Consider the following 26,858-nt stretch of genomic DNA (forward strand, 5'->3'; position numbering starts at 1 on the left):
AGGGACAAGGCTCTCCTGCCCACCTGTGAGTCCAGCTCAGCCCACCAGAACATTTCCTGCAGCGCCTCACTGCATCAGATCAAACAACAAAACCTCTCACTACTCCAGCTGACACGAACCAGCTCAAAACCACTTCCTGCAGCCTCAGGTGAGCACAAGTTAAATTAAAATCAGAGCAAGGGCAAAGCAGGTGGGAGCAAAATCTGAGGGTGAAACACCAATAGCTTTTTTTCAAAATAGTTTTAATTCTTGCATCCAAGGAAACAAAACCACATCTAGTTTTATATGCATTTAATAGTTTACCAATTGGTACAATAAGATTTTTTTAATATGCAGAAAACATGAATAAATTTTGTTTTACACAGTCTGAGAGCAACAAATCTTACTGTAAAACACAGAGCAGTATTATATACATTCCTTTTCCGATTTTGTTTTAATTGTGTCAATGCTTCAGTTAACTCCTACAGCCTGGGAACTGTTCTCTCCGATCGCAACCTCTAACAGCGCTCAAACAAACATCTGACATTTGCCTTCACGTCGATGTCGGGATCGACTCTAAAGCGTGAGGATTTTGCTAACTTCTCTTCAGAATGAACTTGGGGAAGCCTGAGGGACAGGCAGGACAGGAAAGCAGCTACTTACATGACACAGTGGAAAGATAAAAAGGCCAGTAACGCCAGTTGTGACTTGCAAATCCAACGCGACCCCCCCACTCCCCCCCGTCCATCCCACCCCTCTATGCACGTGCTCTTGCTACAGGACTCTCGGTATTGATTTAATACACGGACATTATATACAGCTGGACACAACAGCTCACTCCAAGGGCGCTTTTCCTTCACTCAACTCAGCATTTGCAATATTCAAATCATTAAAGGATTACCAAGCCACCACTGTCTACAAAAACAAAGTATTTTTCCTTTTAAACAGCTCTCAGGGGAGTCAGGAGCTGTCCAAGAGTGATTTCTCAGGCAGTTCACATGGGCAGGAGGCAGCAGAGGAGAGGCAGGGACCCCATGCCCACAGTCCCCACTCACTACCAACCAGGGGTTGTTTTCCTTTCCTCAGTGTCCCGGGCACACATTGGTCACACCACACACAAAAGCAGGATGGGTTTGTTTCACCTTCTAAAGTGCAAGATGGCATACACACCAACCTCAGCGTCTATCTAAACCACAAAAAACGCTGCACTTTTGGCCCGTGTGGCACGCCGCAGGCTAGGCCAAGCCCAGGGATCTGCAGTGGCTCTGGTGACAGGCCAGAGCTGGGTCCTGGCACGTGCTGCCAGGGTTAGGCAAAGTGCCAAAGCACCAGCGACCCTCTGGCCCCCTCCAATGCCCCTGGTTCAGTATCGACCCAGCCACCTGGCTGCTGCAGATCTGATCACAGCAAAGGCACAGCACAAGCTGACAGCAACAGGGGACGGCTCCACAGCGTACCCACAGTGTCCCCTCACCCCATGCCTGCGGGGTGGCTCCCTTCCAGCCAGGGCTGCAGCTTTGGTCCGCTCAGGACCATCCCTGAGATCGTTCCCTGCTGCCCCAGCAGGCTCACTCTGCACAGCAGCAGCGCAGTCCCACACAGCAGTGACACTGCTGCCCACACTGGGGCCGGGTGGCCTGGTAAACGTGTCTGCTACAGGGAAAAAATGCAGTAGACAACTTCCACAGCACAGGTACCTTTAATTTCTCATTCAGGTTGCCAGTTATGTACATGAGGGTGGTTTACTTTAAATAAAGTTTCTAGGTCCTACCAGGAATTAAACAGATGTTATTACTTTACAGTTGCAGATGCATGGAGGGATTTAAGATGCTCTACTTGTGTATCTGGAATTCTCCAATAGGACAAAAAGCAGCAAATTTTTCCAGTCCAAGCAGCTAATGAACAAAACAGATTTTATTCGTGCATGCTTATGCAGCAACACACACTGAGAATGACAGAAACCACTGGATTTAAGAGATCAGCCTGGATCTTAAACTGGCTCTGAAAACCCCCTCATCAGAACCCCGCCTTCTCCACCGCTTCCCAGAGGATCCCACACCCCAATCCAGCTCCTCCCACAGAACAAAGGGTCCTTCTGGGCTCGCTGTGGAAGTTCCCCCTCACCAGTGCAGTGTGTTCGCCCTCCAGCCCACCCTGTGCTGGTCAGGGACTCTCAAGGGCATTAAAAGGGACATTTTAAAAGCCATGGATTAAACCAAAGGAATAAAATAAAGCACAAATTCACCTGTTAAAACATCAGCCTGGTACTTCATTGTATTGTCAATTTTAAAGTTGATTTTTAAAAACACCTGGTTAGTTTGATAAGTATTGTAATTCTTGGTTATCTACAATGGAATCTGTCACAAAAATGCTGATTAAAATATTAATTTATAATATTTTCATTCATTTCCGATCAAAATATGTAACTTTAGGGATGTGCAAATTAAAAATGGTGTACACCAAACATAAATACTAATAACTGAGCTGGGCTGGTTTTGCTGATAGGATTTGGGTTTGGTTTTAATGTTCGTCATCATTCCCACAGATGGGTGTGGGCTTTGTTCACGGCATCTTTCTTTAGAAGCCTGCATGGATCTGACCTGCCATTGTCAAGTGATTCTCAAGACACTCAGTGCTTCCTTTAAAGCATCTCAATGCTGCAGCCCAAGGTTTTTCTCCACTTGCAAACCCCAGGATGTTTCAATGGGAGCCACTTTGCCAAGGTGAGGATCACCTCATTGTCCGAGGAGGCACTAAGGAAACCAAAAAACTTTTGTATACCCCAATTTCCTGCCAGTGAATGAGGGAAGTGTCCTTTGATCCTGCTGTGTAAATAGGAATTGCACATCTCTAACAAACATGGAAAGCAAACAGCAAGTTGGACCATGGCAGTCATTTGGGAGAGGAAGCTCTACTGGAAACTGGATCACTAAACTCTAGTGGGATGGACAACTCCTCCTGGAAGTTCGTCTAGCATAAAAAAAAACCAAACAAAAAACCATTTAAACTTAGTTTAACAGCACAGCTTAACCATTGAATGACCAAATAAAAAATAAATACATTTATCACATCAGCTGCGACTAAGATTTGTTGTCTTATTTCAGGTTTACAGTCAGTTCTATAAATATACCAACCCTTGCGTGATAGGAGGCCAAAACAAATGTTTTCTGTTGATTTGGCAAATGTTTCATGACAAATATTCCAGAGTTTAATTAATTTCCATTAATTACATATAAGGTTCAGAAGATTCTGAATTGCAGCCTTATTATCTAGTATTCTTAGAGAAGATTTATTAAGCACACTTAAGTGATGTTACATAGATACACATTTCTGAAAGAGCCCTACAAAACTTTTCCCAAATGAGGTCACCAATTCAGGCACCAACAGACAGCAGAAAGAAAAACAGGTATAATTATCCGACATAACGACACTGTCAACTATTCAGTTAAGTGCCCTATTCCAATCATCCCACTTCTGCCTTCTCAGGTCTGATGTGACCAATGCCAGCCCATGTTCTTAAACCTATGGTACTTCTAGACAACGTATGTAAATTTACAGTATACAATTTGGATTCACCATGCATGAATACTTTGTGTGTAACATTTAATAAGCTCAATCTACATCCAGAATAATTTACATGAAAGGACAATATTTATTTAAACAGAGCTCAATGGGTAACCATGGTATCTGAGTGCATCCAGAGGAAAAGGGGTCACTGTGAACTCCATCAGCGGCACTCCCACACTTTTACTGTTTGATCTACACTCCCAGTCACCACGTACGGGGCTGTCTTGTGGAAATCTGCCAGGAGACAAAAGCTCACGTTACCAGTGAACCAACTTCAGCATTTCCTACTCTCACTGAATGGCACTGCTCTTCCAAAATGATTCTACCAGCTCACAGGCTAAATTCCAAAGCTCCTGGCTGTACTTCTGTAGCCAAATTCTCTCATGCTCTTAACCAAGATCTGGTAACACAAACCAGGAATGTCCAGGAATTCAAAGTAACTCTTTCCTGACTGTTGTGCACACCCTTCTTTTCCTTTTGCTGGGCAAGCACTGACACTAGAGCCCTCCCCACGTGCCTGCACGCTCTGGTGACAGGTTCCAGAACTCCCTGTCAGTTAACATTCTTATCCATGAGCAACACTGGCAGCAGAAGTGGAAAAATCCAGCACTCTCCAACTCTACAACTCACAGGGGTGGGGATTTGACTAGAAACTGGAGTTAATTTCTAGCTCGTTTCTGCTACAGAGAGAGCACAAGGTGCCACTAAGGCCCCAGGGTGAATGCCAGCCCGGTGCTCAGCTGCAGCCAGGGGGGCAGCAGCAGCTCTGGCCCAGGGAGCAATACATACCCAAAGAGGTAACAAAGTGTTCGTGCGCGTTGAGGGTTTTCATGCATCTCTTGTTCTTGAAGTCCCAGACACGGAGAGTCTTGTCATCAGCACAGCTCAAAATAAACTTTCCCCCAGAATGGAACAGGACGCCACGTACCCAGTTATCATGGCCCACCTTGTGCACAAGGAGAGATCAGTGAGCAGGCTGAGAGCCGAGCACCCCACACCTCGCACCAGGGCACGCTGAGGGACCCCTGCCTGGCCCCGCACGGACAGCACTGAGCTCCTGAGACCTCTCAGAACCCAAGCTTATCTCCAGTTTCTATTATTGCACCGCTATCAGTCCTCCCAACAGTGCAAGTTCCTGTACTTGAAGGCAAACAAACAGCAGTCCTCATGTGATCTGCACCAACTCTGCTCTCCACCCCCAGCACCACCACCCAGTCCAGCCAGAACGAGCTGGGAACAGCAGGCTATGGCCCGTGGGAAGTCCCACACGTGGCAAACACGTGATGTTTCACAGAAGACACAATTCAGATCATTACCAGCATTTCTGTAAACAAACCAAGCTACTCCTAACAGAACCTACACCACAGTACTGCATTCACACCATGATTTTGGGGATTGTCAGTATTTCTTAGCAACAACAAGATCTGAACCATAGAAGCCATTAAAACTGTATTTCCAGCATTTGCATTATTATAACTTTGGCTTCTTTTGAAAACATGACATGCAAGATAATAAATTTCATTAAAACTGGCTGTACATACGCAGCTAGGACTGCCAGAAAAAACACCAATGGACTTACAAGTGTCATAAGGCACATGCCAGTGCTAATGTCCCACATCTTAATGGTCTTGTCTCTGGATCCAGACAGCAGAAAAGGCCCAGGCTTGCCACTCTTCTTAGTCTAGGGGAAATTATGTTTTAAGTTATGGTACGCACAGGATGGAAGCAGCAAGAGGAGGAACGAAGCAGATCCCTTCCCAGTGATATTGTTCAGTACCAAAATCAGATCATACAACAGCTTGCAGCAGCGAGTAACCCACGCTGACAAAGCTGGGTCACAGGCACCGGTACTAATGCTAGGAGAATTACACAATCTGTAAAAAGAAATGGTTGTTTGTCCTGCTGATTCCACAAACCAAGTAACACTGAATACACACTTGCCTACTGCAAGACATCCTCTGTTAACAAGCAGACACAGCTCAAGTGCCATCTCAGGACAAGGATGCAGCTCACACATATCTTTGTGTTCACATTCTTCATAAAATGTAATGAAGCAGGGTTAGGAATTTCTGAAAACTTCCTACTGTGAAGTGATCTGCGTGTGTCCATGCTCGGTGTGACCACGGCCGGGCTCTCACCTGCCGCAGGTGTGCAGGAAGGCGGGCTGTGCCCGATCCCACCAGCAGGGGGCAGCGGAGGCACCACTGCAGGGCCCACACGGACTTCAGCTTTAATTACTTATAATTAGAAGATTATAAGGATCTTTAAGCGATTCAAGTAAAATTTGACTGAAATAACTTGTAAAAGCCATCACTAGTCAAGTCCTTGTGTTCAGTATGGCTACTTGTCCCCTGGGGTGTCCATGGCCTTTGGAGGCAGAGGGCAAAACAGCAACGCCGGGCGGGGGGCTTGACTAGAAACTGGAGCTTATTTCTATTTCCTTTTTTCTACATTTTAACATCCTTAGAATGCAAATTTTTTCTGGCCTTTAGCCTTTCTTGAGGCTCACTAGAAGGGGTATCAGTGATCACACAAGCTGGGATTCATTGTAGTTAAGGAATGCTTTCTCCCATCAGCAGCTCTACGGTAAATCACAGCAATCGGTGTTGACTCCAGGACAGGGCACACTGCACCCAAGGCAGCTTCATTCTGCATTCCTGACTGGCTCCTTCCCCCCTCTACCTTCCAATCGCTAAGCATCCTTTTAATCTTCACATTCTGCCAGAGAAGCTGCTTCACACATTTCTTTGCTGCAGTACAAGACAGTGGTCCCACTCTCACCCCTCCCTGAACAGAGCATCTCCCTGCAGTTCACTTTCACTAGTGCAAGGATAGGTCCTAAACACAAAAGCTGGGCCCTGGGAGCCAAGACGGGGCTTAGCTGCACACCAAGACACTCGGACAGAGGCACTCATACAGCTGCTGTACCTGCCAGGCCCTTTGAGCCCAAAGCTCAGTGGCTGTCAGTGCTACACAGAGCACGGACAATGCTCTCCCTGTGCGCGCTCGTGTGTGTAACAGCCCGGGAGCGTTACCTCTGATCCTGTGGCTTCTGATATGGTGGAGTAGGAGCTCTCGGGAGCCCAGGAAATGCACTCTACCACATGCTCGTGCTCTCGGAGCTCAGCTTTGCACTCCTTTGTCGCTACCACCCACACGCGCACCGTCTGGTCGTTGGAGCAGCTGGCAATCAAGGTGCCGTCCTGGTTGGGCCGCACCATGCGCACCCATTCTCTGTGCCCCGTGAAAGTCTTCACGCAGTACCTGTGCAAAGAGCACAGCAGCACTCAGCCCCGGCGCCTCGCAGATCTCAGCACACCTCACCTACTCAGTGGCTATTGAGTATTCTAGTGCACACACGTTCATCCAGGCAGGTGATGGAGCATGCCATGAAGAGTTTGTGGAAAGGATGCTGACGTGAGAAAGCAGCGACAGCTAGGAGCTAGCTAAAACTTGTTAAGGCAAAAAGCAGGAACCTTGGGGGAAAATCAGGTTGACATGACTACTTGCATTAAACAGGTATTTTAAGAACAAGTAGAGATTTACAGGTCATTTAGGTTATTAGAGAGACAACTGATAAATGAAACAAGAGGACAAAAAAGAAAATCAGGAGACACCTTGATCTGTGTCAAGAAAGGTAACAGATACTCCCTTTAAACTCATGGTTAACCAGTGAATTTATTTTCCTAATTGGTATGAGCTAGAGATCTACCTTCATAGCTTCCAGAAAGACAAACCCAGTTAGCTTTAATTAGTCAGTATTAGGATCTAAACCCCTCTGCCTAATGACTGGGGCAGAATCTTTCAGTGAATTGCTCTAAATGGCAGAACATCATTTCCCAATTCAAAGGGTGCCTGCTGACATTCAGATTCCTGTGTCCCGTTTCTACACAAAGTGGTTTCTCCTTGCTTTTGTTCTGGTGGTGTTTGCTCACAAGTGCACTTACCCTGTCTGGACTTCCCACATTTTGATAGTTTTATCCCTTGAGGCAGAAACTATATGATCTCCGTTGGGCATGATGGCTACCGAAGAAACGTTATGATCATGACCTAAAAACAAAACAAAGCCTTTATTAAGTGGCACTGGCAGAGCTTTCACAGAGCACACAGGACTTGCTTTTTTTAAAATCTTGGTCAAGTAGCTACAGAGCAGAGTGTGCTTTATTGAATAATCTTTACATGTAAACGTTCCTGTGTGATCAAACACACGCAGCCAAACCCCACGTGGAGCAGCCACAACTCCTCTGGCACTGATTCCTCCCTTCCTGTAGCCCTGCATCAGGGGCTGGGGGCTGAAGGAAGGGAGGAATCTTTCACTGATTTGAAGGCAGTTTTACTGTCTAGAAAGCATTTAATATTTAAAGCTAAAATCCCTCTGTCATTTTATTTCAGTATCATTATGAGATGCTTCCTACACCATCATGCACGGTAGATTTAAGATGCTATTTCATTCCATAAACACTGCATGTATCCCCTATCTAGAGAGCACACAAAGTATCAAACAATATCCCCCCTTTTTATTTTAGAAAATACTCTGCTCCATAACCCCTTTCCACATCAGTTTTCCTGCATTAAAAAAAAACAAAAAAAACCTCTTCACTTTACAGACTGCTAAATCAATCCCTTTATGCCTTACCATGCATAGTTCTGATGCACTCAAAGCCCTGGAAATCCCATAGCTTAATGGTCATATCAGCAGAACAGGAGGCCAAGAGTTTGCCAGTGTGGTCAAAGGAAATATCTTGCACAGAGTCTGTGTGCCCCTTCAGGGTTCTCTCAAAGTCTCCAGTCTCATAATCCCACACCTGACAAGGGAACAGACAACCTGTTAGCAGCAGCCCATGACTCTTTGTATTCTCCAGCCTCACAGCTGCACTCTGCAGGCCAGTCTAGCACCTATTTCCAGCTAACTTTAAGCACTGTAAGCCCAGCAGGAGAACAAGTTTCACTGTCAGTGATTCCACAGGCAGCTGTCTGGAGCACACACATACCTTTATTGTGGCATCCTCTGAAGCAGAGACCATAACACTGAACACTGGATGGAAAATGACTCGAGTGACAGGACTCCTGTGCCCACTCAACGCATACTTCTCTGGAGGACGAGGAATCCACTCTTTAGGGTCTCGTTTCTGACCAAGAGGTCCACCTGATGTAAATTCTTCCTTAGCTTCATTCAGCTTCGATTCTAATTCCATTACCTAAGTGTAAGAATTTTAAAGAGACCTTTCATTTCCAGTTTTATACAAGATCTAATTCACCTGCTTCATTGGTAATCCAAATAACAACTGACTCCAAAACTCACAGTTAAGCAAAAATTGCATGGACTGAAACTGATAACCAACAGTCAGTAGCACTGGCTTTAAAAATCAAACCTAAATTAATAATTTATAGCTTATTCTTTAATAATTTATAGTTAATTCTTAATAATTCAATCATTAATCATTTATTCTTTTCAAATTCCCAAATATTTTCACAGGAAAAAAAAGTTCTACAAAATCCCCTTTACTCACACACTGTACAAATACATCTGAATTACTATTGTGCCAAACTACCAAAGAAGGTTGTGCTAACAAAAAGGAATGCTACTGCTGCAGGAATTCTGTGTCCTGCTGGAGCTAGCACACACATTAACCAGCAACAGAAACACTGGAGGGCTAATAAACCCTTGCTGTATTAACCTGCACAAGGAATGGGACTTCATTGTTAACACACTGATTTTAAGGGTTTTTTGCTTTTAATACACTCTTGAACCATTGAAGCGTGACTAAAAAGAGTTTTGTATTCTCCACTTGCAGCACAATCCCCCACTGGAATGCACTGGAGCTAATGGCTCCTTCCCTCTAGGGCCATGGCCAAAGACAACAGGCAGCACTGATGTTTCCTGTGCTCCAGCCCAGCCTGACCCTCTGCACACAGCGATTCCACCTCCCCGCTCACCAGCTGCCTCAAGGCACCTCTTGCCTCTCCAGCTTCAGGACTGCACATGCATGGTCAGTGCTGAATGCTTTCTGGGCTAACTTTTTATCTGTGTACATCCAGCACATCTCTGCTTACCTTCTTTTGTAATCTTATAACAGATGTCCATTTTTTTTCCAGAAGTCCAGCATACTTCTTATCTAACTCTTCATTCTGAGAAGAAGCATTTAAAGAAAGAAGAAAAGCAGCACAGAAAATGAATGTCAGAGACACAGAAGTAACTAAGTGCTGCACTTCCTTTCCATTACAACATCACAGTCTGATGCTACAATAATCCTAAACGTGATGAAGATAACAGACATCAGAAAATAAACATGCCCAGACTTACTCCACAGCAGATAAAAGCTCTGAGGACTCGCTACCTTGGTCAGAGACAGATGTTGATCTACTGCTATAGGGGGGCACTTGTGAAAGCTGGAGTTATTTGCATGAATAATCCATACAAAAATTAAATCTCTCTTTGTAGAGCTACACATCCATCATTCCAATTTACTCAAATAATTTCTGCCTTTACCTTTTCTTTCCACTTTAGTATAGCCCACTCCAATTCAGATTTTTTTGCATAAAAGTCATGAAACTTTTAGCAACTGCGTTTTCTCTTTCCCTCAGGACCATCTAACCTATTTAGATTGCTTTCCTAAGCTTTGGGAAGAGGAAACTAAATTAGGTTGATAGATAAGGCAGATAGGGAAATGATATTAGGATTTTCAATTATAAGTATGGTATTTCAATTTGTCATTTCTACTTATTTATTCAATACTAGTAGCAAATTGGAGAAATTAAGTCAAACTTCAAGCATTTTGGAAAAAGAACAATGCAAGATATGCAACAAAGAAAATGCAAGGACTTTTCCAGCACACAGAATTTTACTACTCAATCCAGCTGCAGCCATATGAAATGCACACCTCCTATGCTAATAGGTGGCAAAGTTAAAAATTATACCAAATTATCTGTGACAAAGGCAAATCAACAGAATGAAGTTGCAAGAAATGACTGGTCTGAGTCATTGGCATCTGTACAGTCTAAGCAAACAGAGCTGCTAACCAGAGCTGGTCACACAATCACAGAACCACAGACTGGTCTGGGTTGGAAGGGATCTTGAATCTCATTTTGTTCCAGCCCCTGCTGGGGGGAACACCTTCCATTAGACCAGGCTGCTCCAACCTGGCCGTACTGGATGATGAATCTCTAGGAACTGTTTCAGCCTGCTCTCCCACTACATGGTTACCAAAGAGGCATGCAACAGACTCAGGCAATCCCTTAACTCCTGACCCAACTCAAATCTCAAAAGGATTTTCCAACACTGGCTTTGTATGATAAAGTAGAGGACAAAAGCAACCCAGTTTTATCCTCCTGTTTCTCAAAGATTCCCAGTGAAGTCAGTCTCCAAATTTGCACAGTCTCAGACCATTTCAAATCTGGTTATAAAACCATTTGCTCAGAAATGGTCAACTCACCCAATGATTATTTTTCCCTTTTCTGGTAAGGCAATAAGCTGTGTGAGCTCATCACCCCCACTTCTGAAATTGCCTGAGCTAACAGGTAGGCAACAGACACCCAGGTTCAGAACAGATGCAAACGCCATAAAACTGACTTCTGAACTAAAATTTAGATGAAGAATCGTGCTTGAACTCACCACATCTAATTCAGCTTCCTTTTTAAAAACCGAGTATGCCTCCTCGTAGCCATTGGAACGGAGGTAATCTGCTATCGCTCGATTTCTACAAAACAACATTTAATACAGTTTAAGGACTCAGAGAAATACTGTCATCACAACATAGTGCATTCTGATCAGATCCTTGTCTACGTTACAAAGTAAAATAGCAAAAAATTTCCAGAATTTATTCAAGATAAATGTAGAATTCACAGATTGCAGCTTATATTGCAATGTGCTTACTGCAAATTGAAGAATCCATTTTTTATGCCACCAGTAACTTTGAAATTATATTTTCATCATTTCCCAATTCTAGTTTCAAATACCATCAGTTCTAGCAAAAATAAATAGTAGAGAGATCCAAACCACAATACACAGTACTCAAAGGGCATGTGAACAGAGACACTCTAAAATCTATTTCGAAACAAATGCTAATAATTGAAGTTTAATGAAAATGCAACACAAACTTAAAAACAACGATCCCTTACAGTTCATCTCGTTGCCTTTGTGACAGCACCATCGTGGCTGAGATGGCAGGTTAACGTGATCGAGCAGCGGCTTCTCCTCAAGAGCTGAAGTCTTGGGAACCCAGGATCCACAATTCAGTCTGCCACAGTGGTTTAAATCACAAGTATTTCCCCAGATGTGAAACCCAGTAGGAAATCCAGAGGCATTCAACACAGAAGATTCAATCCATCTACAAGGAGGAGAAAGAGACATAATTTTTTTCCTTGAAACAAGCATTCCTCAGGCAGCTTTCTTAGATTTATCCAAACAGCATCTTTAAAGACCCTGGCTGTAGCCCAGCATGGGGCCCTTGCAGCTACAGTGCTACACAACTGCAGCACACAAATGACTTTCCCCACTCCAGTACCACCACCTGAGGGAGTTTCGAAGAACCTTTGACTAAGAGACAATACTTGTTTTCTTTGTCTACCTAGAGTTAATACTTCATCTCGCTCCTGTTTAGGGCACAGCAAATTTTTAAACAGTCCTCCAATCCGATCAGAGCGGCACCATTTCCATGGGAAGAGCTGCCACAGGCCCACGACTGCAGCTGGGCTCTCACAGCAGCCCTGGCAAGGCCAGCCAACTCGGGATACAGCTGAAACCCGACGCGCTCGGATAGTTCAAGTCAGTGGAGCTGTGCTTTTCCAAAACACACACTCGTTAGTATCCCTTGATTCAGAAACGTGAACTGCAGCATTCTCATGCACAACCTGCTTCAACTGGGCAGCTGCAACCTCTGCCACAGTGACATCACCAAACCCACGCTGCCTTTGCTTTCTGCGCTGCAGGGACCGTGTGAGCACCACGACCAAGGGAAGTGCTGAAACGGCACTTCTCGCACACCTGGCAGGCTCTGAACAGAGCTCATCATTCTCTCAGGCTGCTCAGCAAGTCTGACCAACCAACCAGCCTTCAGCACCGAGATAAGCCGAGGCAATGCACAGAGGCTCAGAGACAGCAGGTGGGTTTGTAAACTTTCTGCCAACTGCTTGAGGACTGCACACTCCCGCTGCCCCACCTCTGCCCCTCCCTAGACACACAGGTACCCTGACTTCAGTACCACAGCTCAATAACAATTTCAGTAAGGAGCCTCCTCTAAACAACAGCCTGCTAGGAAAACAGTAAGGAAAATACTAAGCTTGTATCATTAATGGATCAGAGGCTTCTTTCTAAACCTATCTAGGCCCTGCTGTCTGCTTCAAAATGAGCTTAAGCAGCAAGTTGCTTGTTTCCACCCTGCTGGTGGATCTTCTATGTTAAATGCTGCACATCTGTAATACTGCCTGCAAGCCAGTTACGGTAGGAACACTCTGAACAGGCAATGCCTCATTTAATTAGTCCAACCTCTTCCCCAATAGCTATTTCAGAAACAATTCGGCTGAAAACTAACAGCACAGGCTTCATCCTTTCAGATAACAGAGGCAAGCCTTTCACCTCCTCTTGTCCATAACCCAATTCATGCCAGGCAAAGAGACAGCTGGGTTTCAGAGATGCCCGGCGCTCGGTACAGCGCAGGGTACCACACGCAAATGAACGGGAATTCAGGGAACACCCACACACGGTCCTGCAGTGCCGGGAGGCGCCCGCAGAGGGCGCGCCGCGGGACAGCGGCACCGGCGCCTCCCGAGCGACACACGGCAGCGCCCGGCAGCGCGCAAAGCCGGCTGCCTCCGGGCCGTCAGAGCAGGAACGGACCGCGGGGTTTGTGTCAGGAACCGCCACTGCGCCCTGAATGCCCAGCACATCCAGCGCCAGCGTGCTGATTCCAGTGAAAAATCCCAGTATCTCAAATAGTGGCATCTGGGAGATGCAATTATAGCACTTGTCTAAAAATAACAGCTACTGTGTTTGTAAGGCCTTCTTTCACATGTCATCATCTATTTAGAAATGCATTTTCCCCGTCAAATGTAAAGTAACCCCAAACTTTTCCATATCCCATATCCACTTCCCAACACATGGGCTGCTCCACACTTTAACTCTGAATTGTTAGTGAGAAACAGATCCTAGCACTAGATTAATTCCAATAGCCACACAGCAAAGCAGCAACTCCTGCTATTAGCAAATTACAGCTGAACCAAAGCCACCAGCCAACTGATCTGCAGCATCTCGCTCCTCCAGAAAGGGTCTGTTCCAAGCACCCTGCTCAGCATTCCTAACTTTTAACTAAAAAGCCACCTAAATAGAAGGGGAAGTATTTTTAGGACTGCCTCCTTCATAGACAAAACCAGAAAAACAAAACAAAAACAACCAAAGCCCACTGCAAACAAAGAAAAAAAACAAACCAAAAAACTCACACACAAAGAATCCACTCAAGCAGAAGCGCCCAAACCCAGAAAACCCAAAAGGACCACCATTAATTACACACCTGTGCCACCATGTGAACTACCTTTTGTTCAGCTGGAGCAGACTTTGTGACATACAGGCTTCAGCAAAGCAAGACTAACCAGTCCTCCTGCATCACCTATCAGCCGCCACCGTGCTACCCTCAAACAGCTCGGCCAGGAGAGGCAGCTGGAGCTCTGGGGGAACCCTGGGGAACAAAAACAGCCCACTAAGAACTGCCACCTGTCCATCACATGGCCTCAAAATGGTCACTTCCTATCAGCATACTGAGGCAGTGTCAAGACAGAGTTAGATATTCTTCTGAAAGAAAAGGTGTCTTTGCGTGAGAACTTTACTCTGTCCACTATTACATACAGGAAAAAGCACACTGAACTTAGCCACCCACAGAGTAACAGCTACTAATTTAGTGTGAACCAGGATGTGCCTTTTATTAATACCCACTTGCGCTCCTCCAAGTTGTAGTTTCTAACTTAAAACCTATCTGATTCCCTATCAATAGTCTGCATATACAAAAGCACCAAGGAGCAAACCTCTGTGTAAGGGCAGTAACAGAGGGCTACAGGTGTTCTCAGCGAGATCAGGTGTCATTGTAAGCCTTTAAAATTGGGAGCTGGCAGAAGACCTGCCGCTGGCACAGGTACAACACATGCAATGGGCACCTCTCACTCCTCCTGGCAGCACAGGACCTGCAGTTTTCTAGAACAACACAAACCATTCCTTACCTATTCAAAACACACTCCTCAGCTCCACTAACAGCAGCACACCCTCAGCAGGCAGCTGCACCTCACCCCAGCTGCCCACCTTTCCACCCAGCTACACATCAGCTTTCATATCAGGACTGGCAGAAACACCAGAGCAGCTCAGAGAGCAGACCTACTTCAATCCTTTGGTGCTGCAGAACTAGAGTGGCATCCTAAAGCATAACCTTTAAAAATAAATTAATTTAAAAAGAGACAGCCAAGAATCATCACAGGCCAGAATTTTTCCCTGCACAAGCTTCTAAAGCACAGGGAGTTATTGATGAAGAGCAACAAACTGAGCGGGAATTCCTGAAAAGCAGAAGAACCCTCACTGTGAGGTGAAAAGGGAAGGTAAAAACAGCACAGTGCACGTTCTTCTGACCTTCTCATTTGAAAAAAAAAATAAAAATAAATGGGACCCTCTGACTCTTCATGTCTGACCATTGCCCCCCTTCTTCCTAAACTGGGCTTCAGAGATTCCTGAGCTTCACCACAGCGAGGACAGGCTCACTGCCCCGCAGGGGCTCCGAGGCCCAGCTCTGCCCCACTGGGGGAGCACAGGGCCCTTGGGCACCGGCCAGCCCCAGCCACACCGACAGCGGGCACCCACAGGAACAGCCTCTGCCCCAGGGTGACTAAGAGCCTCAACAGACCGCTGCTGCTTCCGGGCTTCAAGCACTGGCTTCATCCACTGATGGCTATCAGTGCGCTTCAAGTGCTTCCCAGATTGCTGGAAAACTTCACAATAACTTAATGAAAGACCTGCAAGTGATTCATAAATGCACCAACAGCAAAACGAAACAAGTTCAGCTCCATTTGTTAGCTGAGACAGCTCTACAGGAGGTATCCAAGCACAATAGCTACACGCTCAGCCACAGCAATGAGGCAGGGAAAAAACAGTCACTTTCAGGCAAGAGATTCCCCTCAGCTCATGGTACGTTATGCCAATAAATGATACACCTTGGCTTGTAGGTATTTCTATGACTGTGTGCATACTTGCTTCAGGAGACACTTAAGTATTTTCTATACGTACTCTCCAAATGAAACTGAGAAGCACATTATGGAATCAGATTAATTCATCAGCATTTTAGTCTCAACCTGAACAAAAATAGTTGTTCATTTACCAGAACCAGCATCAAGCAAAAGCAAAATTACTGGAATTAAAATTCCTAAAAGTGCCCATTCTGTACACAGAAAAAAAAAATCAAATCTAGTCTGCAAATTTCTTCAGAGTCCATTGTGATTTTGTTTAGTGGAGTATCATGGATGCTAAACAGTACTACAGTTTGGGTTATATACCTAAGCCCTTCCAAATGCCCATTTTCAGAAGTGTATCCTGAGGTACCAAATTCCCCCATCACAACAAACCTCAGCATCTTCCACAGGATTTTGTCAGTAAGTTTGGTTCAAGGTTCTCCACTGCCTTTGTTTGCTCCCATCAAGTGTCAAAAACACTTTTAAGGACCAACACCATAAAGAGACCCCTAAAATGGCTCAACTGAATAACAGCGCCCATTGCTGCTGTTCAGAAAAAGTCACAGTGGAAGTCACCCCCAACTGAGCTGTGATCCATCTCACCCTTAGTGAGCCCCAGGAGTGAGGCACAGCAAACCCAGCTCTGCCAGTGCTCTGCTACCACAGTGAGATGTGAGAGGACCAAAAATCAGCTTCATTCCTTGGCTCACACCACGGGCAGCAGCAGCAAACCGTTCCATACACCAACACCACCACCCCAGGTTCACTCTGCTGCTGCTGTCCAGCAACCTCATGGTACTGCATATCCCAAATATATCTCCATGGCTCCTCCAGGAACTTAACAGTAAATTAATTCAATTTCTGCAGGGTTTATGACCCTTGCTTAGGCTCCATAAACAGCTGTCACCAAAAAACACAAGCTATGTACGCTAAACATGTAACTGTAGCTCATTATATTAAAAATCAGAAGAGATACATGGCATCAACTACAGAGCTAAAGCATCAGCAGATACAGAACAGACCAGCAGAGTGCAGCTCTGAAAGCTCAACAAAGCTTTAGCTCAACACTGCTGTGCTTTAGGAATTGTACATTTTTGCAGAATTCTAATACTTTAGTTAACTCAGCTACAAGACCATTTTTCCCATAAGTATTATGACAACATTTTAAATTATATTCTCCAAGAACATTTATTGAAGGAAACAAAATCGGGCATCACTTTTGCAGACTGCCAGCTCAGGCACACCTGATGCAAACCATTTGGTGTCAAAAAGGCACATGAGCCATCACCAGCATCAGGAACACAAAACTGGGTTCATACTGGGCTCATACTGGGTTCATACAAAACTGGGTTTCATACTGTGAAATCAATTAAGAGTTTTTTATTACTCACATTTAGGTTCAAATTTAAATCTTATCCCTTAAAATGTCAATAACCCATATAAAACTTACAACATTTTGAAGTGTCCAGCTACACGCTAGCAACTTTCAAGTGGTTTCTCTAACACATTCTACCATTCCTAGAAGTTTTTTTTACCTCAAAGAAAACTCCTGGAGTTTACTTCTGAGTTGTTAATATACACAAAATCCTACTTCAGTTAGCTCCCTCTCTTCAGCTAATTTTACAGTCCCAGTGAAAGGCCAGTCACTTATGAAAACCAAAGGCCACCAAAAAGAGTAACTGAATTGATATAATCAGAATTAAACTCCACAGTTCTTTAGAGCTGAAAGGATGCATTTGTGCATTACTAAAGCAGAAACTCTTGTGGCATTGTCTCTTGCTACATGGCTGGCACAGGAGGTCCTTGCAAGGTTCTTCGACAGTGTATCCCGTTTCATAACATTAACAAGAGAACTTAAAGGGGTTGCTTGGGAGTCATTCCCAGGCAATTAGAGCTTAGTCCTTATGGAACTAGACCACATAAATTGTTCTCTTACACCTCTGGATTATGTTGCTAAATTCTACCGAGTATATAAGAAAACTTCCTTTTAATTTAAACTAATTTTTAATGGGTCTGATTTTGTTTTAAAAGCATAAGCAAAAAGCTGCTCTATCAAACTCAAGCCACAGATTAGGACAATTCTTTCCACAATGTACTCAAAACCAGATTCCACAGAAGTGAAGTAATGTCCATGGTTCCTAGGCATAACTGTTAGGACCTGAAAAGGGTTCCTGGCTATGTCTCTATCTGTTGATAGGAAAGAAAAACAGTAACAAGTAAAATAATTCAGTTCCTCTCCTGCTTCCATCCTGCCCCCATTAGTGCAGGAAAGCTCATCCAGAGCAGAATCACCCAGGCACAGCCATGCAGCTGCTCTTAGTGCGGCAAACAGACCTTATCCTAGAAAATGTTAGAATCCATCACCTGCTAAGCCAGCAGGGATGAGTGGGAGAATATGAGAAAGCTACTCATTTATGAGCTGGGTTAATCTTTTTTCCACTTTTCAGCCTACATCAGTAAAGCTGGCTGAGGGATTACGACAAAGTGAGCTCCAACAGCTATCTGATTTGGGAAAAACAAAACAAGAAGCAAATCTGATCTGAATTACAACTCTGAGCCTTATTTTTAATTCATATGTTTAGTAAGCCTGTTATTCTGCAATTAAGGGAAGTCTCAAAATGCCCGTAGGTCAACACTTTGTTTGATACATCAATGTAGTACCCACAGAGTAGAGCATTCTGTGCAGCGCTTATAATAATTCATAAAAAACATTTTCCGTTTCAGTTCAGTTACAGGTTTGTCAAAGGAAATGTATTTTTAACATGAAAAAAGCGAAGAATTATATGCCTGTTTTCTTCCCCATTTCACCTACTTTTACAGATACAGTAGTTTAGTTCTGAAAATAATTCGGCACCAAATCCATGGGGAACCAGAAAGCAATCTGTAGCAGATCAGATATAGTGCCTGTGTTCCAAAGACTTGGAATGCAGGCTGCAATTACATCTGAAAAATAAAGCTAAGGAATGGCATCAAGATGCTACAAACCAGGAGCAAGTTGGGTGCTCCACGCAGCATGCTGCCGAAAGAAATGCCTGTGCATTCTGAAATCAACTCCTGTGCCCGTCTGCTTTCCCATATTATTTCAAGCTAAATTTTTAACACATCACTGGCAGTCACTACCCACCTTTAGGACTGTAAAACAACAAAACACATTCTGGCCTCGTTACCTTCCCAGGCACCAACACTAAATGATTTTGAGGAATCGGGGCCAAATTTGCTTGGGAAATATTTTTTTTTAAAAGAAGAGTTTAAATTAATTCAATCTTGACATTTTTTCGCCATGTATCACTTCAGTTTTGCAATTCCGATAGAAGCATGATACAATTAATGCTCAGGAGAAACATCTTGAGTGAGCACTGTCATAGCATCTCATTTTAGAGCCTCTGAGCTTCCTCCAGGTCAGAGCTCCAGCCTGAGATCTGTGTGTGGGCTTTGGTGGAAAACAAGGGAAAACATCCTTCTTCCAACCTGCCCGTTCAGTTCTATGTGAAAACGCAGGTAAATGCAGCTGCCACTAACAGGAAGAATGCAGGCTGCAGCAGAAAAAGAAGCTCTGAGAGGTGCGAGAAGGTTTCTGACACGGCACCCCCACTCTGCTGCCCAGGGGGCTGCGAGAGCAGCAGGACAGCAGGCAGGGGTGGTGTTAGGGGCACCCGCTGCTACTCAGCACCTGCTCACAGCAAAGCACAGCAGGGTCAGCTGCAGGACTCCAGCAGGGTATTCTTCTATCATTTTTGCTAGGTCAAACAACACATACATACTTTGGGATAGCAATTCTAGACCACAAGGAGAAGAGTGCTGCACTTAGATATGTCTGTCAGCAGGCATGCACTGTGATTTGAACTTCGTTGTTCTCAGTTCTTCCTCCCATACTTCTCTGGTTGAAAAATTAAGTAACAGATTTATAACTGTAAAAGAGGTCACAGGACTATAACCAAATTTAAATAATTCAATCATTAAACTGCCTGTTATTCTGGCAATGTGATATTAACAAAAACAACCAGAAATTGATTAAATTTATAAAGAAAAATATCCAGAAAAAAACTTAAAGGAACACCTATGTTAATACTTTAGAAATGGGGGAAGGTATAAACCACAAAGAAATCCAAATAAGACCTTAGACAGAACTTCCACTCTTCAATCATGAGAACACTGTTGGTCTTTTATCAATTTTCAAATCTTGTTGACCAAAAATGGTTTCACTTGCCGAGAGGGGGGGGATGAAAACCAAAAAAAGCTCATCATAATTGTGATCTATACCATCTTACTCTATTACAGGGTACAGTGTTCAACCTTGCATCACACTAGTACCAAAAATAATGAAATCAGGGTTCTGGTAGAAGGTGTCTCATCTTCCTTATCACCCACCTTCACCTACTACACTCCTGCCTCTAAAACAGAGCTGAAGGTGAGAGAACCAGAAACTTCTACCATTACTGATTTAACAGACACCATCTGTTTAAAATACATAGACACTCATTAATGACATCATCCTCTTAATAGATTGCAAAGACATGAGCATTTAAACAAACCGAATCGTTTATCCAATCTCTTTCTTCACCCCAAAAAGCAGGTGAATCCAGCACAAGACAAGCTGCCAATGTTGTTTTGTAAAGGAAGAAATTGTCATTTATCTGCAGCAAACAGCCTAGCTGCGTCCAGCTGATTTTCCTCTGGTCTTAAAGAGGGATAAACGTAACACCTTTGCTTTAGCATTAAGCAGAAAAACAAGGCAGAGGCAATCTCGGGGGGAGGTGGGGAGGGGAACACTTGTCTGTCTAATTAAACCAAAGGAACTTAAGGTTTGTGGAGCACAACGGGAACAATCAACATGGATACGAGAGGCAAGGTATAAATAATCTCAGTCATGAATGCCCCTGTGCTATCCCAGATGCAAACCAGTACAGCACCACGCCACAGAGCCTGTCACCTACTTCACAAGAGGTGTGACAGCTGAGTCACCAAGCAGCCCCAGAACAAGAGGTGCCTCTGAACAGCCTTCGACCAACTCCCTCAGCAGGGACCTACTTAACAACGGATCCAAGGAAATTACAGGACAGACACTGCTGCTGCACCACCTACGAACCCCGACCATGCATGGTCCCATCTCTGGAAACACCTTCTCAAGGCTGCAGCAAGCAGTTACTAGAAAAAATATCAGGTAAGTCTCCCAGAATCAACAAAATCACAACCACAGCGACGTATTGATTACATTCATTTAACCACAATCCTTATCCAAAGTCCACAAGCAGCCAAGCCAAGCTGCAGAACTTGCTCAGAGGCAGTACCACTAAGAAGGAAATGGCAAAAATAGTTCCAAATGTATTAACTAGCAAGTACTTTGAATTAATAATGTTGATTTTTTACACAGTTATATACGCATCAGTGCTCTTGGTACTGGTCAGTGTGACAACGCCGTGCACAACATTAGTTTTGAAAGGGCTGTGTGTTTATAGTCACAAGGAAATGGAGTTCAGCATACACTTACTTCGTACATAACATTTTTCTTTGAAATTTCCTGACAGTAGATGCTAGCAGGAAGTGAAATGATAGGTCGCTTCCAAGACAGTGAACTAAAAGCAGAAGAGCCTAAGTCACACCTATCTAACCCCTTAAGGAGAGAGGAGGAGGTTAAAAAAAAAAACAAACAACAGAATAAGCTTTTAAACATTATGAATGAGACAAACATTGCCTCATCCAGGTCCTGCCTCAACTGAGAGGAAAAGGCCCTTTTTTAAACGACTGGGACAAGATACAGGTTAACAATACACAGCTGTTGGGCTAACCCGCAGCAGCTGGCATCTCCAGGGTAAAACTGGAATTCTGCTCCTCATCAGACAAAATCCTGGTTCTCACCAAGGCTTTTTATATGTACTGTTCAATGGTAGTCTTAGAACACGGTAGGAATGAAGAAAAGTTTTGTTCTAAAATAACTGTAATACATGAAAACCAGACATTTAACCCCACCTAGGCTCAGAAGCCCACCGCTGAGCTGATGTGACAGAGCTACAGCTCCCACCACACCTCTGCACCCCAGTGGTGGCACCATCCTGCCCACAGAGCACAGCCCTTCGCACTCCCCTAGCATGGACAGCATTCAGAGCAAGAATTCTGAGGAAACAGCTTTATGTACTTGAAAACTGATTCTAAACAGGTCAGGATTCTATCCTAGTGTAAATGCCTACTTCTAAAAACTTAAAGTGTAGCCTACTCTGTCAGGCAGATCAAAAGATAAAGCAACATGACCCATGAATAAAACCCTCAAAAGCCACATGAGGAGCCCCATTCCCTTGTGTCAGGTAATAAAGTAGCTCCTGAGAAAGCCCCCGAACCCAGGCAAGGCTTCAGCAGTGCAATACATTTTTAGTAGTCAGGTTGTCCTGCCAATGATACGTAAGCTCTTATAAAAGGGAGAAAGAGGAGCCAGTTGTAACGTCACTGACGGATCTGCAAGTATGGACAGTGCACAACTTAACGACTTCTCTGCAACAAACCCCACAGGAGACTCCCAGCACCATTCTATCAACACACATGGCTCTGATCCTTGGGAAAGATCTTCAGTTGCCATCACAAATTACATGTTAGAGGCTGGAAACTCCCCCGCACCCTATAGGAAATATGAAATTATTATCTATTAATAATAATTACAGATTTCTATTGTCCTCTTGATTTCCTGAATTTAGGCCTACACAGCTCTAATTTTCAGCCTGACAAGTATTTCAGTGCCCACTTCATGGATGCCTCAGCTGCTCTCCCAGTCTTTGCCTTTAGTTTAGAAAATGGACCTGAAGTTCACCACAGTAGAAGAGAGCTGACCCACACCGAACTATTCCAATGTCACTCTCCTTCGTACTTGGTAATTCCAACCCCTCTAGTTCAGGAACACAGGGCAGCTACAGAGGGTTGTAAAAAAACTTACAGACATGTGCAGTCTATACCTGAGCTACCCTGAGGCAGAGGGGCCAGCTATTGTTCGCCCAGAATACTCCATAAGAAGGGTAAATACATTGCAATTGATGATGGACATGGGCTATGGAGCTCCTCGTGGAAGACCAGGGTGCTGTACTGGACACGGCAGTCAGCAGATGTTGATTCTGGAGCTGTCCCCTCCACAGCAAGCTGAGAGCAAAGACATAACCTGAGCTCCCAGGCTGGGAGGAGCACAGGAGCCAGACAGGCACAGGGGTCAGCAGGACGGGCAAGACAGAGCCTGTGTGCAGCCAGAAAGGAACTGTTGATGCCTTCTGCTTCTGTAGAACCCAAATGAACAGGTTACTCCTGGAGAAAAAGCGAGTGCCATCATTTCAAGGGCAAAAATCAACCAAAGCTGTAAAGGTGGAAAGTGTTTTGCTAGGTTCTTCATTGGCCTTAGCCTGGATACGCATTAGAGTCGTGTACCTGGCTCATGCAGCCACTGAATCCTGGAAAACCTACTCCAAGTGAATGAACTAGAAATAATGCAGAAACCACTGCCCCTTATTTTAATTTTGGGCATACTAAGAGAAGCAGTCTCTTTCTTGTGTGCCCATCTCTGTGAGACCTCCATGAAAAAGCAAAACCTCAGCCTGCTTCAGAACCATCCATGTTCAATGCTGTACTTGCCCCAGTCAGCACTGGAATCAGATGGGAATGCCATAAGGCACATGTGGAACAGGAGAGCACTTCCAGAGGCAGCTCCTCCTAGGTGCTTCCTCCAATCCCTATTGTACTCCCCAAATCCTTTGTTCAAAGGCTTTTCCTACACAACTTTAAGCAGTAGTAGCCAAGAGGGACAGCAATGCTCTTACAGAGCTACAGAGCTCAAAAGGGCTCCCAAAATCCTGAGATGTTATTTTACAAGAACTCGGCGCATGGCGAAGGGCAGTGCAATCCAGTCTGTGCACTGACAGCAGTCACTAGCTGTGGTCACCAGAGAAACCAGGGATTGCCTTTTTCTGTGTGCCCACCCATAATCCGCTCTAACCAAGAAGTTCCATGAACAAATAACAGCATGAAGCCACAATACAGAGGCTTCTCTAGATTCCAGAAAATCTTGTGTGTAAAACACCGGCACAAAAATTGCAATTCTCATCTAAGTGTAAATAAAATCAATTCAACAAGTGCATATCTAAGTGGATAAATTGAAGCGGTTATCAGACAAAAAAAATCCGGCTTTGCCACAGTGACTGGTCACTTCTCACTGCTAGACAAATCAAAATCCACCCTGCAGAAAAATCAGTCTCAGAACAGAATGTGAGATTTGTTTCATTTCCGAAGCTTCCTGCACCATTAGATTCTTCCCTAAAGAAGAGACTTCATTGTTACGGCAATTAGTATTCCTCCACCCCGGCAAAGGGAGGAAAAAAAAGCTCTGAAAGGGTAATCGAGCCATTTCGCAGCTTTGCCTCCTTACTCCACCCAGTCTCTTCCCTGCTCAATGGCTGCTCACAGCATCCACAAACATGGGAACAGCAACAGAAACACACAAAAACGAGATGCCCGAGAACAAGCCGGCAATTTGCAATGCATCTTACAGTTTAAAAATATTTTCTTTGTTTAGTTCCCCAACATAATTCTCCTATTTAACAAAATGACTCTAAGGGCAAATAACATTCTGGCAGCAGACCCTCCCTCTCCCGAAAACCAGCCAAATGCTGCACAATCATTTACAAAATGATCATCACTGAACGGAGGTTCTTTAACCACCACCTCCTAATGCCATGAACAATACTGTCACAGGAACATATACTTAAAAAGAATCACCACAAAAATACATAATTTAGCCGGGTCAATATGCCCAAACATTTAATTATATTAAAATGGTGTTTATTAAAGATTTTTAATATAGCTTAGATTAACCTTCCCCCATCCCTAGTAGGCAATTCATTATGAAAGGACTTGACCTGCACCAACCAAGCCCACTGCTGCAGCACTATTGAAATGGTTCGAGTGATACCATGGCAAAGAAAGGGAAGGTGTCACATTATTATTGGTATTAAAGGTCAAGTTTAATTGCATCCACCTTAAACAAAAAAAAAAAAAAAATTGAAAAAAATCTGACGCCCACAGAACTGAACAAACCCCAAACTTTTCAAGGGAGGCACCACTCCCACCCCCCAACTTCCATCAAAAGCCCTGCCTGCACATAACCTCCTGCGGAAACAAAACCTCGGGAGCAGCAATTAATACAGGATTTAAGCAACATTATAAGGTTTTCACGGAAGCCTGTGCACCTGCAGCCATCCAGGCAGCGGTATGACCCCCAGAAGGAGAGATTAGACCTCCCTCCCCCGTTTTACTGCAGCTGGTTCTGAAGGTCTGAGCCACCTCCTATCGCTGCTGCCCTGCTGAGCACTGCAGGAAAACTGGGGATGCGAGACAAATTCTGAAACAACACCTACTCCTTTCCCTGGATTATTAATTCCCGTCTTGTTTTCGGTGCTCGGCCGCGCTGGCGATTTGGGCCATCGCCCGGCGCCCGGCCCTGCCCCGGGAGAGGCTGACAGGGGAAACCCGGCAGGAACCGGGGAGGGATGCTCGGGGTCCCCTCCGCGCACACAGCAGGCCCATCGTCCCTGAGGGCTATTTTATCGCTGTTTACCCCGGCCCATCGCCTCCTCCCGGTATTTGCTAAGTCACGGACGGAGCGGCGCGGCCCGAGGGCGGGGGGGGGGACGACACGGGCCCGGCGGCGGCTCCGCGCCCGCCCCGCCGCTCCCACCGGGCCCTGTTTTCCTGCAGAGTCACCGCGGGAGGGGGGCCGGGGTCCGCGGGGAGCGGGGCAGCCGCGCCCCGGCCCCCAGAGCCCCCCCCGCCGGCCCGGGGGAGGACACCGGGCCGGCCCCCCCGCCGCCCCCCGCCCCGCCCGGTCCCTCCTCACCAACGGGCGCGGCCGCCATTTTGAGAGCGAGGAGAGGGGGGGCAGCGGGGCGAGGGCGGGGAGCGGGAGAGGAGGGGGAGAGCGGAGAGGCAAGCGGCGGCCGCTCGTGCCCCGCGCCGGGACAACCCGCGGGCCGGGGGGGGCGCCGGGCCCCGGCCTTACCGGGCCCCGCCAGCGGCGCCGCCTCGCTGTGCTGCGCGGGTCCGGCGCCGCCCGCCTGTCCCACTCACCGGCGCGGCGTCCCGGTGCGGGGTCAGGGTCCCGGTGCGGGGGTTCCGGTGCGCGGTCCTGGCGCTCGGGGACGCTCCGCTCGCTCCGCGCTGTCAGAGGCGCCGCGGCCGCCGGGAGGGAGGGCGGGAGCGGCGCGGCCGCCGCGGCGCTGCGCATGCGCGGCCGGGGGCGGGGACGGCCGCCCGCCGCCATCTTGGGCGGCCGAGGCGCCGGGTGCGTGTCCCGGCGTGCCGCGCGCGCCTCCCGGCGTGCCCCGCGCGGCCGCCCGCCTGAGGGGCGGCCCGGGAGCACCGGGGGACCGGGAACGGCGGGTGCCTTCCGGGATGCACCGGCAGCACCGGGCGCGGCCCGCAGGCACGAAGGTCAGGCACACCGGGAAAACACCGGGCGCAGCAGCAGTGGCACCGGGCGCGCCAACACCGGGCACGCCGGGTGTCACCGAGCACCGGGAAGGCGAGGCACGGCGGGTGCAGCACATCGCCGCTGGCCTCCCGCTGGCACCGGGCGCTGTAGTGCTTTCCCAGTGTCCCTTCCCAGGAATCCCTTCCCGGGACAGCTCTGTTTTAGTGAGTGACCTTGTCCCCTAGGTCTGGATTCGCCAGCGTTGAGAGAAGCGCTCGGATCCTTTGTGTCCATCCCCTCCGTGTGACGGGAGCTCTGGGCTCCCCTGTGCATCTCCCAGTGCCCCTTCGCAGGGGCAGCACAGAAACACCCGCACTTCACACTGCGAACTGAGTGTTCGCGTTATCTACAAACCCCATTCGGTTAAATCTCAAAATGCCCTTTGTTTGGTGTCTCAAAATGGTAGTTCCCGATGGTAAGCTGAGGCACAGGCCCTGCGCTCGCAGGAGGTGGCACAGCGGAGCCCTGGCGCTGCCTGTCCCAGCTGCTGTGGGCAGCAGGGGCAGCCCGGGCCGGCACAGCTCTCCCAGCAGTGTGTGGTTCTGAGTCCCGTGCTCTGCGGTGGGCCTCTGCCAGGGGCAGCAGGGCTTGCCCAGGAGCTCTGCGCAGCCCAGCATGGAGA

The 26,858-nt window shown here is 46.2% G+C and overlaps 1 protein-coding gene across 2 annotated transcripts; it reads right to left on the bottom strand.

Moving 5' to 3' along the window:
- Positions 1-274: 274 nt before the first annotated feature.
- PAFAH1B1 (platelet activating factor acetylhydrolase 1b regulatory subunit 1) lies at positions 275-25,968 on the bottom strand. Of its 2 annotated transcripts, none has more exons than XM_038157639.1 (11): positions 25,834-25,968; positions 11,665-11,873; positions 11,159-11,243; positions 9,601-9,675; positions 8,538-8,744; positions 8,183-8,351; positions 7,494-7,596; positions 6,582-6,810; positions 5,126-5,227; positions 4,336-4,492; positions 275-3,780 (listed from the first exon to the last, which is right to left on the bottom strand). In XM_038157639.1, exons 2-11 carry the CDS (start codon positions 11,694-11,696, stop codon positions 3,707-3,709), a joined length of 1,233 nt encoding a protein of 410 aa, XP_038013567.1. In that variant the 5' UTR covers positions 11,697-11,873; positions 25,834-25,968; the 3' UTR covers positions 275-3,706. The 2 variants fall into 2 exon arrangements, with proteins under 2 accessions (XP_038013567.1, XP_038013568.1); XM_038157640.1 differs by lacking the exon at positions 25,834-25,968 and adding an exon at positions 25,604-25,623 and having other exon boundaries at positions 3,242-3,780.
- Positions 25,969-26,858: the final 890 nt, after the last annotated feature.

The sequence above is a fragment of the Motacilla alba genome, chromosome 19 (assembly GCF_015832195.1).
Source record: "Motacilla alba alba isolate MOTALB_02 chromosome 19, Motacilla_alba_V1.0_pri, whole genome shotgun sequence".
In the NCBI taxonomy this organism is placed as follows: Eukaryota; Metazoa; Chordata; class Aves; order Passeriformes; family Motacillidae; genus Motacilla; species Motacilla alba.